Source organism: Delphinus delphis, chromosome 2 (genome assembly GCF_949987515.2).
Source record: "Delphinus delphis chromosome 2, mDelDel1.2, whole genome shotgun sequence".
Taxonomy (NCBI): Eukaryota; Metazoa; Chordata; class Mammalia; order Artiodactyla; family Delphinidae; genus Delphinus; species Delphinus delphis.
In genome coordinates this window covers 5,745,412-5,762,914 of record NC_082684.1, presented here as the reverse complement: position 1 = coordinate 5,762,914, position 17,503 = coordinate 5,745,412, and the positions used below count along the sequence as shown (strand labels likewise).

At 41.1% G+C, this 17,503-nt stretch overlaps 1 protein-coding gene across 2 annotated transcripts in view; it reads left to right on the top strand.

Annotated features, from left to right (window-relative positions):
* Positions 1 to 17,503, top strand: part of EML1 (EMAP like 1) — a 145,088-nt gene that overhangs the window by 52,085 nt on the left and 75,500 nt on the right. For both annotated transcript variants that reach the window (XM_060003929.1, XM_060003930.1), the window contains exon 2: positions 8,136 to 8,318. In XM_060003929.1, the coding sequence (XP_059859912.1) occupies positions 8,136 to 8,318 (183 nt within the window). The remainder of the gene's footprint in view (positions 1 to 8,135; positions 8,319 to 17,503) is intronic.

The window sequence follows — 17,503 nt, the reverse complement described above, 5'->3', positions numbered from 1 at the left end:
CCACCATCAGGACAGAACATTTCCATCATCCCCCCAAAACTCCCCTGTGCTCTATCCCTACCCTAACGCTTGGCAACCACTGATCTATACTCCTTCACTATGGTTTTGTCTTTTAGAGAATATCAGATAAATGGAATCATGCAATGTGTAACCTTCTGAGACTGGCTGTCTTCATTCAGCATAATGCCCTTGACATCCATCCCAGTCGTTGGCATGTATCAGTAGTTTGTTCCTTTTTATTGCTGAGTGGTATTCCACTATGTTGCATATACCACAGTGTATACACATTTGAGTAGCTTCCAGTTTTTACCAAGTGTGAATTGAGCCACTGTAAACACTGATGTACAGGCTTTGTATGAATGCGAATGTGCATTTCTCTAGACTAAGTGCTTAGGATTGCTAGATCGCATGGCAATTGTATGTTTATCTTTACAAGAAACTGCAAAAGTGTTTTCCAGAGTGACTATACCATTTTATGTGCCCACCAGCAACGTAGGAGAGTTTCATTTGCTCCGTATCCTCATTGCATTTTGTTTTGTTAATATTTTGTGTTTTAACCATTCTGATAGGTATGCAGCAGTATCTCATTGCGGTTTTAATTTGCATTTCCCTAATGGCTAGTGACAGTGACATCTTTTCATGTGTCTGTCATCTGTATATCCTCTTTGGTGAAGTGTCTGCTTGAGACTTTTGCCTATTTTTTTCTTTTCTCTCTTTTTTAATCAGGTTATTTCTTTTCTCATTGTTGGGTTTTTAAAGTTCTTAATGCGTCTCAATCCACAGGAGGAGACAGAGAAAAAGGTTACCCCCAGGTTGCTGGCTGAAAAAGTGTGAATTCTATATTATTAGTGTAAAGGATGGAGTACGCAGTTCTAGGAAGGGGAGGAGTGCGAGAAGAGGATTGTTTGTAAGTTCTTACCTCACAGTTTGATTTCTTTAAAGAAATATGTCTTGATACTTTTTTTTTTTTTTGTGATACGCGGGCCTCCCACTGTTGTGGCCTCTCCCATTGCGGAGCACAGGCTCTGTATGTGTGGGCTCAGCAGCCGTGGCTCACGGGCCCAGCCGCTCCGCGGCATGTGGGATCTTCCCAGACTGGGGCACGAACCCGCGTCCCCTGCATTGGCAGGCGGACTCTCAACCACTGCGCCACCAGGGAAGCCCGATACATTTTTTTAAAGAGCTATATAATGTCTCTTCATAAAAGGGTAACAATTTTAGATATGTGTGACTGCTTAATAAGTTCTCTGCGTTATCAGATATTTAATATGTTATTCTCCCTCAGAAGTGCCATTGACACTTGACTTGACATTGACTTAAAAAACATTTCTATGTATGAAACAATTATATTACTTAGAAAGTTGGCAGAGCTCGAATTTCAGGGCAAGACAAAATTATATCCAGTAAGTAGAAGTTACAAGATGGTAGATTTCAATTTCAAAGGCCATGATTATCTGAATATTCCTTATGCTTTCATGTTCCCATGTTTTGTTTAAATTGTTTCCTTTGCCTGGAATGCAAAGGATTCTTCTCTTTTTGGTTGTTTGTTCTGTTTTGTTTTGCTTTTTTGTTTTCACTTGGCAATTTATTTACGATATTGTCCATATTGCTATTTGTGGATCTGTCTTACACTTCGTTTAAAATTAATTTCAAACTGCACGAGTCGTACACACACACACATATATAAAATCTTCCTAAAACATTGTAATATTACAGGCAAGTCTAAGTTTCTCTTTGACCACCACCTATAATCCCATACTTGCTGCATTCTCCAGAGATGACAATTCGTGCCTATCCTTCTAGAACGTTTTCTATACATTTACATACATATAAATGAATATTGGAGAATACATATATTATTTTGTCTTTTTGAAACATGATTCTTTTTCTCAACAAGATGTCTTAGAAATTTATCCATGTTAGTACATGTGCTTCCATCTTGCTCTTTTATTTATTTATTTATTTTAACATCTTTATTGGAGTATAGTTGCTTTACAATGTTGTATTAGTTTCTGCTGTATAACGAAGTGAATCAGCTCTATGTATACATGTATCCCCATATCCCCTCCCTCTTGCGTCTCCCTCCCACCCTCCCTACCCCACCCCTCTAGGTGATCACAAAGCACCGAGCTGATCTCCCTGTGCTATGTGGCTGCTTCCCACTAGCTATTTTACATTTGGTAGTGTATATATGTCCATGCCACTCTCTCACTTCATCCCAGCTTACCCTTCCCCCTCTCCGTGTCCTCAAGTCCGTTCTCTATGTCTGCGTCTTTATTCCTGTCCTGCCCCTGGGTTCATCAGAACCAATTTCTTTTTTTTTTTTAGAATCCACATACATGTGTTAGCATACGGTATTTGTTTTTCTCTTTCTGACTTACTTCACTCTGTATGACAGACTCTAGGTCCATCCACCTTACTACAAATAACTCAATTTCATTTCTTTTAATGGCTGAGTATTATTCCATTGTATATATGTGCCGCGTCTTCCTTATCCATTCATCTGTCTATGGACGCTTAGGTTGCTTCCATGTCCTGGCTATTGTAAATAGTGCTGCAGTGAACATTGTGGTACATGACTCTTTTTGAATTATGGTTTTCTCAGGGTATATGCCCAGTAGTGGGATTGCTGGGTCATATGGTAGTTCTATTTTTAGTTTTTTAAGGCACCTGCATACTGTTCTGTACAGTGGCTGTATCAATTTACATTCCCACCAAGAGTGCAAGAGGGTTCTCTTTTCTCCACACCCTCTCCAGCATTTATTGTTTGTAGATTTTTTGACGATGGCCATTCTGACTAGTGTGAGGTGATACCTCATTGTAGTTTTGATTTGCATTTCTCTAATGATTAGTGATGTTGAGCATCCTTTCATGTGTTTGTGGGCAATCTGTATATCTTCTTTGGAGAAATGTCTATATACGTCTTCTGCCCATTTTTGGATTGGGTTGTTTGTATTTTTGATATTGAGCTGCATGAGCTGCTTGTATATTTTGGAGATTAATCCTTTGTCAGTTGCTGTGTTTGCAAATATTTCCTCCCATTCTGAGGGTTGTCTTTTCGTCTTGTTTATGGTTTCCTTTGCTGTGCAAAAGCATTTCATTAGGTCCCATTTGTTTATTTTTGTTTTTATTTCCATTTCTCTAGGAGGTGGTCCAAAAGGACAAAGGAGTCTTCTTGCTTTTCCACCTTGTAAATGTTTTTATCTTTCATGGCCAACCCCCTACTTTCTTCTGTTTTTCCAAATACCATTAATATTTCTTCTCTGTGTTCATTTATCACTCTGTATATTTCTCAATTATATAACTTATCACATTGTTTTAGGGATTTGGGGACATTTGTCTTCTCCACCACAGAGAGAGCTTCTAAAGGACGGTGAATCAGTCATCTTTCCATCCCCAGAAACTAATTTGATGTATGTTTCATAAAAGATACCCATTTACACATTTATTCATTCATTTACCAAATATTTATTGAGTTCTTACTCTGTGTTACATATTGGAAACATAGAGCAGTGAACCAGCAAAAAAGATCCCTGCTTTCATGGAGCTTACACTTTATTGATGTTTTAGAGAACCAGCCTTTGAGTTCATTGATTTTCTTCATTGCTTGTTCATGTTTTATTCCATTGATTTCTGCTCTTTACTCTTTCCCTTTCTTTTGCTTGATTTGGGTTTAATTTGCTCTTCTTTTTCTAGTTACTTAATGTGATAGCTGAGAATCATTGATTTGCGAATACTCTCCTTTTCTAATAGAGATTTTAAAGCTATTAATTTTCCTCAAAGACCTGCTTTACCTGCAACTCATACATTTTGATATGTTATATTTTCATTATCATTCAACTTAAAATTTTTTCTATTTTCTCCTGTGATGTCTTCTTTTACCTAATGATTATATAGAAGTGTGTTGTTTAATTTCCAAAATTTGGGGGTGTTTCCTTGTTCTCTTATTGTTTTTGATTTCTAATTTATTGTCACTGTGGTCAGAGAACATACTCTTTCAATCTTTAGGTTTATTCAGGTCTGTTTCATGGCCCAGAATATGACGTGTCTTGGTAAATGTACCATGTACACTGCTATCATTGGCTGTAGTTTCTTATACATATCAATTTAGTCAAAGTGGTTTATAATGTTATTCAGATCGTCTGTCTTTACTGATTTTTTAAATTAGTTGTTCCGTCAGTTGCTGAGAAAGGGGTGTTAAAATCTTGAGGAATAACTGTGGAATTGTCTATTTCTCACTTTAATTCTGTCAATTTTTGTTTCATGTATTTTACTTACTAATTTTTTTAATTCAATTTTTAAATTTTATATTGGAGTATAGTTGATTTACAATGTTGTGTTAGTTTCAGGTATACAGCAAAGTGATTCATTTATACATACACATATATCCATTCTTTTTTCAGATTCTTTTTAATAGTCAGTTATTATAGAATATTGAGTAGAGTCCCCTGTGCTATACAGTAGGTCCTTGCTGATTATCTGTTTTATTCATTATGCATAGTAGTTTGTATATGTTAATCCCAATCTCCTAATTTATCCCCCTCCCGATTTCCCCTTTGGTAACCATAAGTTTATTTTCGAAGTCTGTGAGTCTGTTTGTTTTGTAAATAAGTTCATTTGTATCACTATTTTTAGATTCCACATGTAAGTGATATATGATATTTATCTGACTTACTTCACTTAGTATGATAAACTCTAGGTCCATCTATGTTGCTGCAAATGGAGTTTCATGTATTTTAAAGCTCTGTTATTGGGCATATTTTTCATTGCCTTTCTGATAAGTTAATACTTTTTTCATTACGAAATGTCCTTCTTTATAGCTGGTAATACATTTTATTTGACATCTATTTTATCTGATATTAATATTGCTACTCCAGCCTTCTTATGCTTACTATTTGCATGCTATATCTTTTTCTCCATTCATTTACTTTCAGTCTATCTGTGTCTTTGCATTTAAAGTGTGTGTCTTGGGCTTCCCTGGTGGTGCAGTTGTCAAGAGCCTGCCTGCCGATGCAGGGGACACGGGTTCGTGCCCCAGTCCGGGGAGATCCCACATGCCACAGAGCGGCCGGGCCCATGAGCCATGGCCGCTGAGCCTGCGCATCCGGAGCCTGTGCTCCGCAACGGGAGAGGCCACAACAGTGAGAGGCCCGTGTACCGCAAAAAAATAAATAAATAAAAAATAAAAAAATATAAAGTGTGTGTCTTGTGGTCAGCATATAGTTGAGTCTTGCTTCCCCCCCCCCGCTGAAATTCTCAAAGGAAGAAGAAAAAGGAAAATGCAAAAAGAAAAAGTCTTGAGCTCCTTCAAATATTTATCATTTCCAGTGCTCTTCATTCTTTTCTGAGGGTCTGAGTTTCCATTTTATGTAATTTCCCTTTATTCTGAAGAACTTCCTTTAACTTCTTGTAATGCAGATCTACTGGCAATAAATTCTTTCAGTTTTCATTCATCTGAAAATGCCTTAATTTGCCTTCATTCTTGGAGGATATTTTTGCAGGATATAGAATTCTGGATTGAGTTTTTTTCATCCAGTACTTTAAAGATGTTGCTTCACTGTCTTCTAGTCTCCATGGTTTATGACAACCAGCTATTAATCAGATTATTGTTCCCTGTATAGTTATATATGTTGTTTTTCTCTTGCTGCTTTCAGGATGCGTACTTTATCTTTGGTTTTCAACAGTATGATTATGATAGACCTTGAGGTGGTCTTTTTTGTGTTTATTTTGCTTGCTTTTTGCTTAGCATTTTGTAATTTTACATTTCTTTCCTTTATTGAACTTGGGATGTTTGAGGCCATTATTTTTCAGATATTTTTTTCTGTCCTGCTCTTTCTCTTTTTATATTCCAATTAAATGTATGTTGGACTGTTTGAGATAGTCTTAACAAGTCCCCAGGGCTCTGTTAATTTTTTCCCTCTGTGTTCTTCACCTTGGATACTTCTGATTGATCTGTCTTCAGATTTGCTTGGTTTTTCATCTGTCATGTCTGTTAATTCCATTTAGTGAATTTTTTGTTGTCATAAATTATATTTTTCGGTTCTTGAATTTCCATTAAGTTCATTTTTCATTTCTGTCTTTCTGCCAATACTTCCCACTTCTCTCTGAAATTTCATTCATTGAAAAAAACACTGATTTTACATATAGAGGATAGTCTTGATAGCCATTTTAAATTCCTTATCTGTTAGTTCCAATGTTTGTTCATTTTGGAGTTGGACTCAATTTATTTTCTTTTCTCTTGAGAATGTGTTCCATTTCTGGATGCTTAGTATGTTACTAATTTTGGATTATATCCTGGACATTGTGAATGTTAAGTTATGGAGATTCTGTATTCTAGTAGTTTTTCTCTGACAAGTATTGTTTGTTTCAGTGGATACTTTAATTGGGCTTGAACTGCAAGCTCTGCTTTGAGTCTATTCCATGCATGTGTGATTCACAGGTCAGTCAGAGATATAAAGAGGTAGAGTTTGGGGATCCCCTCTCTAGTTTTTTTTTTTTCCTTCTGGGATTTCCCCACTCTTTTTAGTGTTCATGGTTTTCAGACTTCACTTTTTTATTTTTTAAGGACAAAAAGGCAACAGGGTTTTCTGAGTGTGTCCTCACCCCCATTGTATACAACATTTAGCCCTGGGCTCAAAGCCGTGAAAAAGGGAGTTTACTTGTATAGTTCCCCATCTCCCTTCTACCAGGTGAGTGCAAACTCCCACCAGAGTCTATATGCTTGTGTCCACGCTCCAGTACTTCTGCTGTTATTTGTATAATTTCCAGGCTTAACAATTACTTTCTGCAGCGGGTGCTGTCCAATAGGGGTTTCTCATGCCCGGAAGCAGAAGCGACTCCATGATGCTTACATGTTAATTGGGAGACATAGACAGGAAGCAAACAAGCAAGATGATTCTAGGTCATAGTGATGCTATGAAAGAAAGAAATAAGGTAGACATGACTGAAAGGAACAACTTAAAGGAAGGTTATTAGCAAGGTTCTCTGAAAAACTTCCATGTGAGTTGAGACCGAAAGAACAGAACTTGGTCATGAAAAAAATCTGGTTGAGAAATGCTTCCGGCAAAGGCAACAGCAGATACCAAATCCCTAAAGTAGGAGAGAAAGGGCAGTGTGGCTGGAGCATGGGAAGAGAGGGGCAGAAGGATGTAAAATGAGGTTGGAGAGGTAAGGAAGATCATGAAGGGCCCTGGTAGACCTTGGTAAGGGCCTGGGAGTTAGTGCCTCTAGATAAGAAACTATGATCACTCTAGCTGTAAGGGTGTGCTTACCAAACAGATTTGACCACTCCTATTGCTTTGTCCTTAAGAGTCTTGACTGGAAGATAGTATGGCCCTGTGATTATCTGCACAAACTGTCAGCATCACTGGAACAAAAACTAGGAGACCATGCAGTCAATTTCTGCCATGTGTGGGAAGTTGTAGTACATGTATTCTAATATCCACTCTAGTTCTGAGGTTCTCTGATATCACGGAAAAGAAAATGGCCTGAATCTACAAACATATCATGAAAATTAAAACCACAGTTTAAAAAAAAACATGAAAAGCACAAACCTAGAGAATGAAAAGATGGTAGCAGAATGAAGCAGTACAGTTCTTCGTAATTTTAAAAGATTTCACACGGGGACTTCCCTAGTGGCGCAGTGGTTAAGAATCCGCCTGCCAATGCAGGGACACAGGTTCGAGCCCTGATCCAGGAAGATCCCACATGCCCTGGAGCAACTAAGCCCGTGCGCCACAACTACTGAGTCTGCACTCTAGAGCCCGCGAGCCACAACTACTGAGCCCACGTGCCACGACTACCGAAGCCTGCGCTCCTAGAGCCCATGTTCCAAAACAAGAGAAGCCACCGCAATGAGAAGCCCGCGCACAGCAATGAAGAGCAGCCCCTGCTCGCCGCAACTAGAGAAAGCCTGCGCACGGCAATGAAGACCCAACGCAGCCAAAATATAAATAAATAAATAAATATTTTAAAAAAAGAAAAAAAAAGATTTCGCATGAGTTCTGCCTACAAGCCGTGGTCTCCAGCTTTTAAATGTTGTTGTGTTACATAATAGCAACGTGTTGGTGTGTGTTTCTTAGTCTGGTTTCTCTGGGGAGCAGCTGAGACTCATTTGCCCCTTTCCCTCGGTCTAGATGACAGCGCTTCTGCCGCCAGTAGCATGGAGGTGACAGACCGCATCGCCTCCCTGGAGCAGAAAGTCCAGATGCAGGAAGACGACATCCAGCTGCTCAAGTCGGCTCTGGCCGATGTGGTTCGGCGGCTGAACATCACCGAGGAGCAGCAGGCCGTGCTCAACAGGAAAGGACCTACCAAAGGTGGGCATTCGAGACTCACGGGAATGGTGCTCGTGGCACGTTCTTCTTGTTTTCTTTCATTCTGAGTATCCTTGTTTGTTAATTTGATTGAAGTATAGTTGATTTAGTGTTGTGTTAGTTTCAGGTGTACAGCAGAGTGATTCAGTTATCCATACCTATATATCTGTTTCTTTCAGATTCTTTCCCCTTATAGGTTATTATAAAATATTGAATATAGTTCCCTGTGCTATACAGTAGGTCCTTGTTGGTTATCTATTTTATATACAGTAGTGAGTCTATGTTAATTCCAACCTCCTAATTTATCCCTCCCTCTCCTTTCCCCTTAGGTAACCATAAGTTTGTTTTCTATGTCTGTGGGTCTATTTCTATTTTGTAAATAAGTTCATTTGTATCTTTTTTTTTTTTAGATTCCACATAGCAGTGATATCATATGATATTCATCCTTGTTTGGCTTACTTCACTTAGTATGATAATCTCTAGGTCCATCCATATTGCTGAAAATGGTATTAGTTCATTCCTTTTTCATGACTGAGTAGTATTCCATTTATATATATACCACATCTTCTTTATCCACTCCTCTGTTGATGGACAGTTAGGTTGCTTGCACGTCTTGGCTATTGTAAATAGTGCTGCAGTGAACATAGGGGTGCACGTATCTTTTTGAATTAAGGTTTTCTCTGGATATATGCCCAGGAGGGGAATTGATGGATCATATGGTAGCTCATTGCAGATTCTTGCTCCAGCAAATATGTTGCTCTCTTAATATTGACAGAGAACCCAAGCTTAGAAAAACAGTGAAGCAGCCTTAGGATTGTTGAAATCATCACACAAAGTGTGATAGTATTTTTTGGCTGGACGTTGGTGAACTGTAGCCCAGTGGTGCACAGTTGTAGGTGACCCGTAAATGCTGGTTGAGTCAAGGAAGGAATGTCCGCAGTGGACCAGAGAACTGTCATTTATCCAGACTCTCTGGGATAGAGAGAGCTTGCAAAACAAAACCGAAAGCCAAAGCAAACACGATTCTTTGGGCCCCTGTGGAGGCTGTTTCACCTAGAAACTTTTGGCGACTCTCATCTCTTTCTCTGTCCTCAGTTTAAAGATTTTTATTTTATTTATTTAGTTCTTTGGCTGTGTTGGGTCTTCATTGCGGTGCGCGGGCTTCTCATTGCGGTGGTTTCTCTTGCTGTGGAGCATGGGCTGTAGGCGTGTGGGCTTCAGTAGTTGTGGCACTCGGGCTCAGTAGTTGTGGCTCGCAGGCTCTAGAGCACAGGCTCACTAGTTGTGGCGCACAGGCTTAGTTGCTCTGCGGCATGTGGGATCTTCCCAGACCAGGGCTCGAACCTGTGTCCCCTGCATTGGCAGGTGGATGCTTAACCACTGGACCACCAGGGAAGCCTGTCCTCAGTTCACACTGTTGTCCAGTTCAGCGCAGCAAACACTTACTTGATCACATGCCACATGTGAAGCTCTGAGTTGAGGACTGGGACCCAGAGGCGGGCAGGCCCCTCCCTGATTTGCTCAGAACCCTGAAGCTCATCACCAACTTTCCCTCCGCCTTCTAGCGAGTAAGCTCATTTGGGGCAAAGCCTCCTGGTTTTTTAAAATCCCTTTTTCTTTTGTCCAGAAGAGCATAGCCTACAACAGAATTCTATACCTATAAATAGTGGATTTCTGGCACATTTAGATCACCATTTCATTTCCCAGTGGTGCCTGGGAACAAAACAAAAAGCAATATTTGTGCTTTAAATAACTTTGTAGTGACCCTCTTCTTACAATTTTGGAAATAAAACGCCTCGTAAAAGCTTCTCTCCTAGTTAGTGCCCTGACGTCTGCTTCCAACCAGTATGCATTGCTCATCTTTTGCCAGAACGGCTTTTCCTCATGGCTAACTCTAGGAAACAGAATTCATCTTGGCTGTAAAATTCCTTTAGTTAAAACATTTTGAGTCTGCGGCATGTAAATGTCCCCTTAAAATTAACTTTCTTATTTTGTTTGGATTTAACAAATTATTTCACAGTTACCATCTTTTCCTTGGAGTCAGGAGAGGGTACTGTCTTGATGTTGCATATGTTAGTTTTTTCTCTGGTCTTGGATACATTTTCACACGTTTATGGAAAGAAATCTATTTCCTTGTCCTTCAGGATAACTATCACCAGCTCCATGTGAGATATACACACTGGGCGATGTCTACATTTTGAATAATCTTTTTAAATAATCTTTTTCTCCTAAGTTACAAAGCAATTAGGGTGTTTTAAATAGAAACCAGGTTATTCTAGGTATTCTTGACCTACTCGGCTTTCCAAAAATAAATCTGATGACTACCTATCCTAAAGGGTACATTTGAAGTCGCTGCTTTATATCCAACTCCAGGCTTCTAAAACTTCTATTTTTAGAAAAAGGAGGGGGAAAAATAATACCAGGGGACTGCCCAGGAGTCTTATTTTCTTGATCGAGAGTAAAGTTTGAATTTTGGAAACTTTTAACTTTTTTTCATAGTTAGATCTGATGTTTCTTTATAACATTATTTTCAAAAGTGAAAATAAACCAAAGCACGAGAGCCAAAGTCACACCAAGAAACAGAAAAAAGATTGTAAGAGAGCTGGTGAGCGGCGTGCCCTGAATTCAGTGGGCTGTGGGCCCCCCTACTTCATATGCAGTTAGAGGGTGGTGGGAGCAGAGGGGAGAAGGGGGAGTGATTCCATAAGAAGCCCTGGGTCGCTGCTTCTCTTTCAGACAGTGCCATGTTGGCACGGTATGTACACCCCTATCTGGGCAGCTGGCACTCCATAGCCGTGGCTTAGTTAGGGGATATTCAGACAAGACAGCTTTGAGACAAGCCTCCTTTGGTTCTTAGAAGGCCGCATTATTATTATCATTTGCCATTCTTTGGGATTGCCATCCTAACACAGGCTTGAAGTAGCCTGGACACGTGGCATTCTAATTTTTAAATATCACATGATTTTTTCCCCCAAGGTTAATTGTCAGAAGCTTAGGGCTCAGGGTTTCGAGCTTCTGGTGCACATCTTTGTGCCGTTTGCCCAGGGACAGGGACGGCTGTGCCACAGAGAAACAGGCTGCCTCGGAAGGCAGTGAGCGTCCGTGTGGGTCAGCTTAAAGGAAGTGCGTGGCGAGCACAACGTCCCCTCTGCAGCCATCCTGAACCATTAGACTGCAGTGTCCACTCACTGGCCTTAGTCATTGCCTGGGAGACCACGGATAATAACTCTTATCCTTTTCACGACGGTACTCCACTTATGAAGAAAGGTGTTCTGACATCTAAACTTTCACTTACTTTATCATCATTCTTCATATGACTAACCTAGTGCACCAGTGAGAACTGCAGTCTCATGAAGATAATTCACTAACAGATCAAGTTCGAGGCCTCCTGAAACAGAGGAAAGATTGTGGCCAACCCTGTAAAGTGCGAGGCCTGTGGACACACAGTTTATGGAGACAGAGTCATGTCTCAGACGCTACCTTTTCTTGGTAACCCTTTTCTGTGCCCGGGATTGGCTTTTTGTGCTAATTTTCCGTCTCTTTTTAACCCAGCGATACTGCCCTGGGTTTTAGGATTGCTATTCTCCTTTTCCTTTGCTTTTGTTATTAAAAAAAAAAAAACATATGAAGAACTTGTTGCCTTGTCATGCATCTCGACCATAGAGAACCTCAGCCTGCAAAGTTTGCTTTGTTTGGGTGGGATTTACTTTCAGATAGGAAGATTTGGGGTGTTCTAATTATACTGAACTTGGGCTACCGTACAGTGGAGAAAGGAGAATCAAATAGCTTCTGGAGGCCTGTATTCTTAAAATTCTTGCCGATATTAAAGTTTTTTCAGTGTTGTGGTTGGACTGGGGGCACAGAGTGCAGTGAACAGACACCATTTTTTTGCTATTCTGAGTGTAAATACAGAAAAACGTGTGAGGAACAAGGGAGTTCCTTGCAGAATTACGTATATTGGAGAAAAATTGTGTAGGAAACAGTTAAGCAAAAGCAAGCAATAGGGGCGTGGCCAGAAAACTGTGGATCCTCGTATGATGGAAAGCCATGTAATCTTTAAAAATGTTTGTGTTCCCGGTAACAACAGGAAAGATGCTTGTGTATTATATTAAAAGGCAGAATCAGGATATAAAACTGGATATGTTGTATTTTTCAACTAAATAGACAAAATCTATGCAAAGAAGAATGGAGAGAAGTATACCAAGAGTTATCTTTCTTTTTTTCTGAGTGGGAGGATGATGATTTTTTTTTCTTTTTTATACTTTTACTTCATTTCTAAACGCTCTTTGGTGTGTATTCTTTAATAAGCAGAAGGAATTTGTGTTTTAAAATGACTCCTTTCTTACCACTGAAGCTGATCTTCACTGCACCAAGGTCAATAGCAGAGCTCAGAGCAAATGTCCGGAGGCTGGAGCGTGCTCATGTGTGTTCTCAAGAAGACAAGGAGGGGCTTCCCTGGTGGCGCAGGGGTTAAGAACGTGCCTGCCAATGCAGGGGACACGGGTTCGATCCCTGGTCTGGGAAGATCCCACTTGCCGCAGAGCAACTAAGCCCGTGCACCACAACTACTGAGCCTGCGCTCTAGAGCCCACAAGCCACAACTACTGAGCCCACGTGCCACAACTACTGAAGAGCCCGTGCTCCACAACAAGAGAAGTTCCTGCAATGAGAAGCCCGCGCACCGCAACAAAGAGCAGCCCCCGCTCGCCACAGCTAGAGAAAGCCTGCGTGCAGCAGCAATGAAGACCCAATGCAGCCAAAAATAAATTTTTTTAAAAAAAGAAGAGAAGGAATCATCGTGTGGAGTTAAATTCATAATAGATCCATTGTAGACATGCACGGCTAATTTCCATTTCAGTGCTAGGGGAGTGTTACAGGATTTCAGTGTAAAACATAGGTTAAAATATACTCATTGTCCCATGTATGTGGGGCTGGTCTGCTTCGCTATGCATTAACCAGCAAGAGTTCCTGTTTCTCATTTTCGATTTTGCTTGGGAGTTCAGACTGTCTTTGGCAGCTTACCTTTTAAAAAACTTGAATGCACCTTTTGCAAACTTTTCTGTTCTTTATATTAAGAACCCCATTAATTAACAGATCGGAGAGTGAATAAATATAAGCAAAAACCTTCAGCTGGAGATGCTGACAAGCAAGACAGTCCTGTTGTTCCAGGACATCAAAATCTGGTCTCAGAATTTAGTCTCTGCAACTGGTGTTGAAAGCTGACTGCAGGTTGCCTTTTTTTGTTTGTTTGTTTTGTTTTTCTGGTTTTTTTTTTGCGGTACGCGGGCCTCTCACTGTTGTGGCCTCTCCCGTTGCGGAGCACAGGCTCCGGACACGCAGGCTCAGCGGCCATGGCTCACGGGCCCAGCCGCTCCGCGGCACGTGGGATCTTCCCGGACCGGGGCACGAACCCGTGTCCCCTGCATCGGCAGGCGGACTCTCAACCACTGCGCCACCAGGGGAAGCCCTGCAGGTTGTCTTTAAGTAGCCTCTGCTATATTAACACTTAACCCTGATAGTCATAATCATTCTTGTAGCTACCATTTATTAACTGGGTGGGTGCAGGCCTTTGCAATAGATACTTTGTATGTATTAGCTCATTTTTACCTCTCCACAACCCTTTGAGGTAGGTATTATTGTGCCCATTTTACAGATGAGAAAGCTGCCTCTAGGAGATGGAATAATTTGCCCCCGGTTACACAGCTGGTTATGGAAAATCTGGGACTAGACCCTAGGGCCTGGCTGAACGTCCTTTCTTGCTGCCATCTGTGTTGCTTGGCTGTGCTTATGCCTCTCAGCGGTATTATTTAAATTAGCATTATTCAAATCAAACCAAATATTTAAGGAATGAATAAGGATAAGACTTGAAATGAGGTTTTTTCAAGGTTTAATTTGATTTGCAAAGTGTCCCAAATACAACAAATCACATTCAGCGTATAATTGTATCAAATATTGTATCATAGTCCTTTCACAAATCTTATTAGCTAGGTGCAACTAACAAATGAAAAACTTTTAAGTTCTTTGCAGTGAATGAAATTAATGAATATTTAGCTTAGTTCTTTATCCTGGTTAACCAAACTAGCAATTTTTCCCTCTCTCTGGTCTACTGTGCTTTCTCCTTATCTTTCTCCTTACAAATTGGCTAATTACAGAAAATAACTTGTGCTTTCTTTTAGACAGAACATGCTATAGTTTCTTCCATTTTCCTCTTTAATTGCCTTCCCCAGTTTAAATAGGTGTTCGTTAGTGATTTATAGAAAAGACTTGGTAGATATATTCAGTTTTTCAGAGACTGAGAAAGATTGTTTTTAAACGTTGTCTTATGAAAATGTTGAAATGCATATAAAAGTAGAAAAAAGTGGGCATGTGCCACTCCCTATGGGTGGTCTTTTGTTTTACAAATAATTGGCCTTGTGTGTATGGCATTTTTTATTTTTGCCAGTGTATCTTTTTTTTTTAACATCTTTATTGGAGTATCATTGCTTTACAATGGTGTGTTAGTTTCTGCTTTATAACAAAGTGAATCAGTTATACATATACATATGTTCCCATATCTCTTCCGTCTTGCGTCTCCCTCCCTCCGACCTTCCCTATCCCCCCCCTCTAGGTGGTCACAGAGCACCGAGCTGATCTCCCTGTGCCATGCGGCTGCTTCCCACTAGCTTTCTGTTTTACGTTTGGTAGTGTGTACATGTCCATGCCACTCTCTCACTTTGTCACAGTTTACCCTTCCCCCTCCCCATATCCTCAAGTCCATTCTCTAGTAGGTCTGTGTCTTTATTCCCATCTTACTCCTAGGTTCTTCATGACCTTTTTTTTTTTTTTAGATTCCATATATATGTGTTAGCATACAGTATTTGTTTTTCACTTTCTGACTTACTTCACTATGTATGACAGACTCTAGGTCCATCCACCTCACTACAAATGTCTCAATTTTCTTTCTTTTTATTTGCCAGTATATCTTTAGGATAGGTTCCTGGAAGTGGGATTGCTGGATCCAAGGATAAATGCATCTGTAATATTGCTAGGTATTAGTGACGGGAACCTTCCCCAGCACATAAGTAATTATCTACTTTGACAATTTAGCGAAAGCAAGTTGCCTTCTCCAATTCCAAGTACAGACATCTTTTCAATTTCGAAGTAGATACTTAGGAATTCTGGGTTCATAATGGTCAGGTGTGTTAAAGTTAAACTTTGAATTTCTACACATAATCACATACGTGGTCATGCTTTGCATAATTAAATTTATTGTGGGGCTTCCCTGGTGCCGCAGTGGTTGAGAGTCCGCCTGCCGATACAAGGGACGTGGGTTCGTGCCCCGGTCCGGGAGGACCCCACATGCCGTGGAGCAGATGGGCCTGTGGGCCATGGCCGCTTGGCCTGCGCGTCCGGAGCCTGTGCTCCGCAGCGGGAGGGGCTGCATCGGTGAGAGGCCCGTGTACCGCAAAAAAAAAAAAAAAAAGAATTTATTGTGAAACCTAATGGAAAGTTTTACTTATCAAATATTGCACACTGAGTTATTAATGTAAGTTAAAAGGATTTCTTCATCTTTAGATTATGACAGTATCATAATAATAAGCATTAGTAGATTTGACTACCTATACTTGAATTTCTATATTTACATCAACTGTAGTTTTGGAAATATATTGCCACAGATAGTACTTCATGGAAGTCTGAGTATTCCAATCCTCCCGTTTAGAAAGATGAAACCTTTTTATTTCAGGCATACTTGTGAATGCTTTAGACCTGAGATTCTGAATACCTTTGTTAGAGATTTTTAAAGATTTTTTTGATGTGGACCATTTTTAAAGTCTTTATTGAATTTGTTACAGTATTACTTCTGTTTTATGTTTTGGGGTTTTTTTGGCCACGAGGCAGGTGGGATCTCAGCTCCCTGACCAGGGATTGAATCCGCACCCCCTGCACTGGAAGGCGAAGTCTTAACCACTGGACTGCCGGGGAAGTCCCATGTTAGAGATTTTCAGTTCCCACACTCTGGAGTCATTTTTTTTTTTTTTTTTTTTTTTTTTTTTGCGGTACGCGGGCCTCTCACTGGCGTGGCCTCTCCCGTTGCAGAGCACAGGCTCCGGATGTGCACGCTCAGTGGCCATGGCTCACAGGCCCAGCCGCTCCGCGGCATGTGGGATCCTCCCGGACCGGGGCACGAACCCATGTCCCCTGCATCGGCAGGCGGACCCTCAACGACTGCGCCACCAGGGAAGCCCTGGTGTCATTTTTCAGGGATGTTAACTTGAGGTACTTTATGGGGACCTTATACTAAATAGTACGCACGGTAACAGGAAACTGGGGGCCATGAACACTGTGCATGTGACTGCATCTGTCCCTCTGACAAGGCCTGTCCACTTCAGTAGCTCCTCTCCTTCACTTCTGGTGGATTGGTGGGTCTAAAGGAACTTACGCAGTGTGAAAAGTCCCACAGAAACTCGGGTGTTTCTCTCCTGAACACTCTTATCACATGAATTAGGATCATAGATTTCAGAGCACGAAGAGCCACCCTTAGAGCATTTATAGACTGAAGTCTTTCCTTTATGGGTTAGGGAAGTAGGGTCCAGAGGGCCTTGCCTGCAGTCGCACTGCCAGTCGAGGACACACTGGAATTCACGCCGTAGCCCCCGACTGCCAGACCTGAGCTCCTTCTGATCTCTCCTCCCCCCTCTCACTTTGCCTGGGCACGAGGAGGAAAGCAACCGTTTGGGGGATGAGAACTGTCTGGGGTCTTCCTCGACCCCTCCGTGTGTGCGCGGGATGATGCAGTGGGGACACTCACTGGACCTGATTCTGCCTCAGGGACCTTTGCTCATAACTGAAATCCTGCATTTAATGTTTCTCACATTGTATTCAAGCTACGAGATTGCATCCTGGTGTCCAAAACAGAGCATTTCATCATCTGGGCGTGGCCGTGGGGTAATAGCTGCCACCTTTTACGTGCTGCTCCATGAAGGGCACTGTGTAGCTTGCCACTCCTCATTCCAAAACCTCACAGCAGCCCTGCAAGGTGGGCACTGTTATCCTATTTTACAAAGGAGCCGAGGCTTGGAAAGGTGACTTGCCCAAGGCTACGTAATAAAGCCGAGTTGAGAATGAGTGGGTCCTAACTCAAGACTCTTTGCCCTTTGTTCCTCTGTGCTCCTCCCACCATCCCGACATCCCTTCCAATGAATGCATTC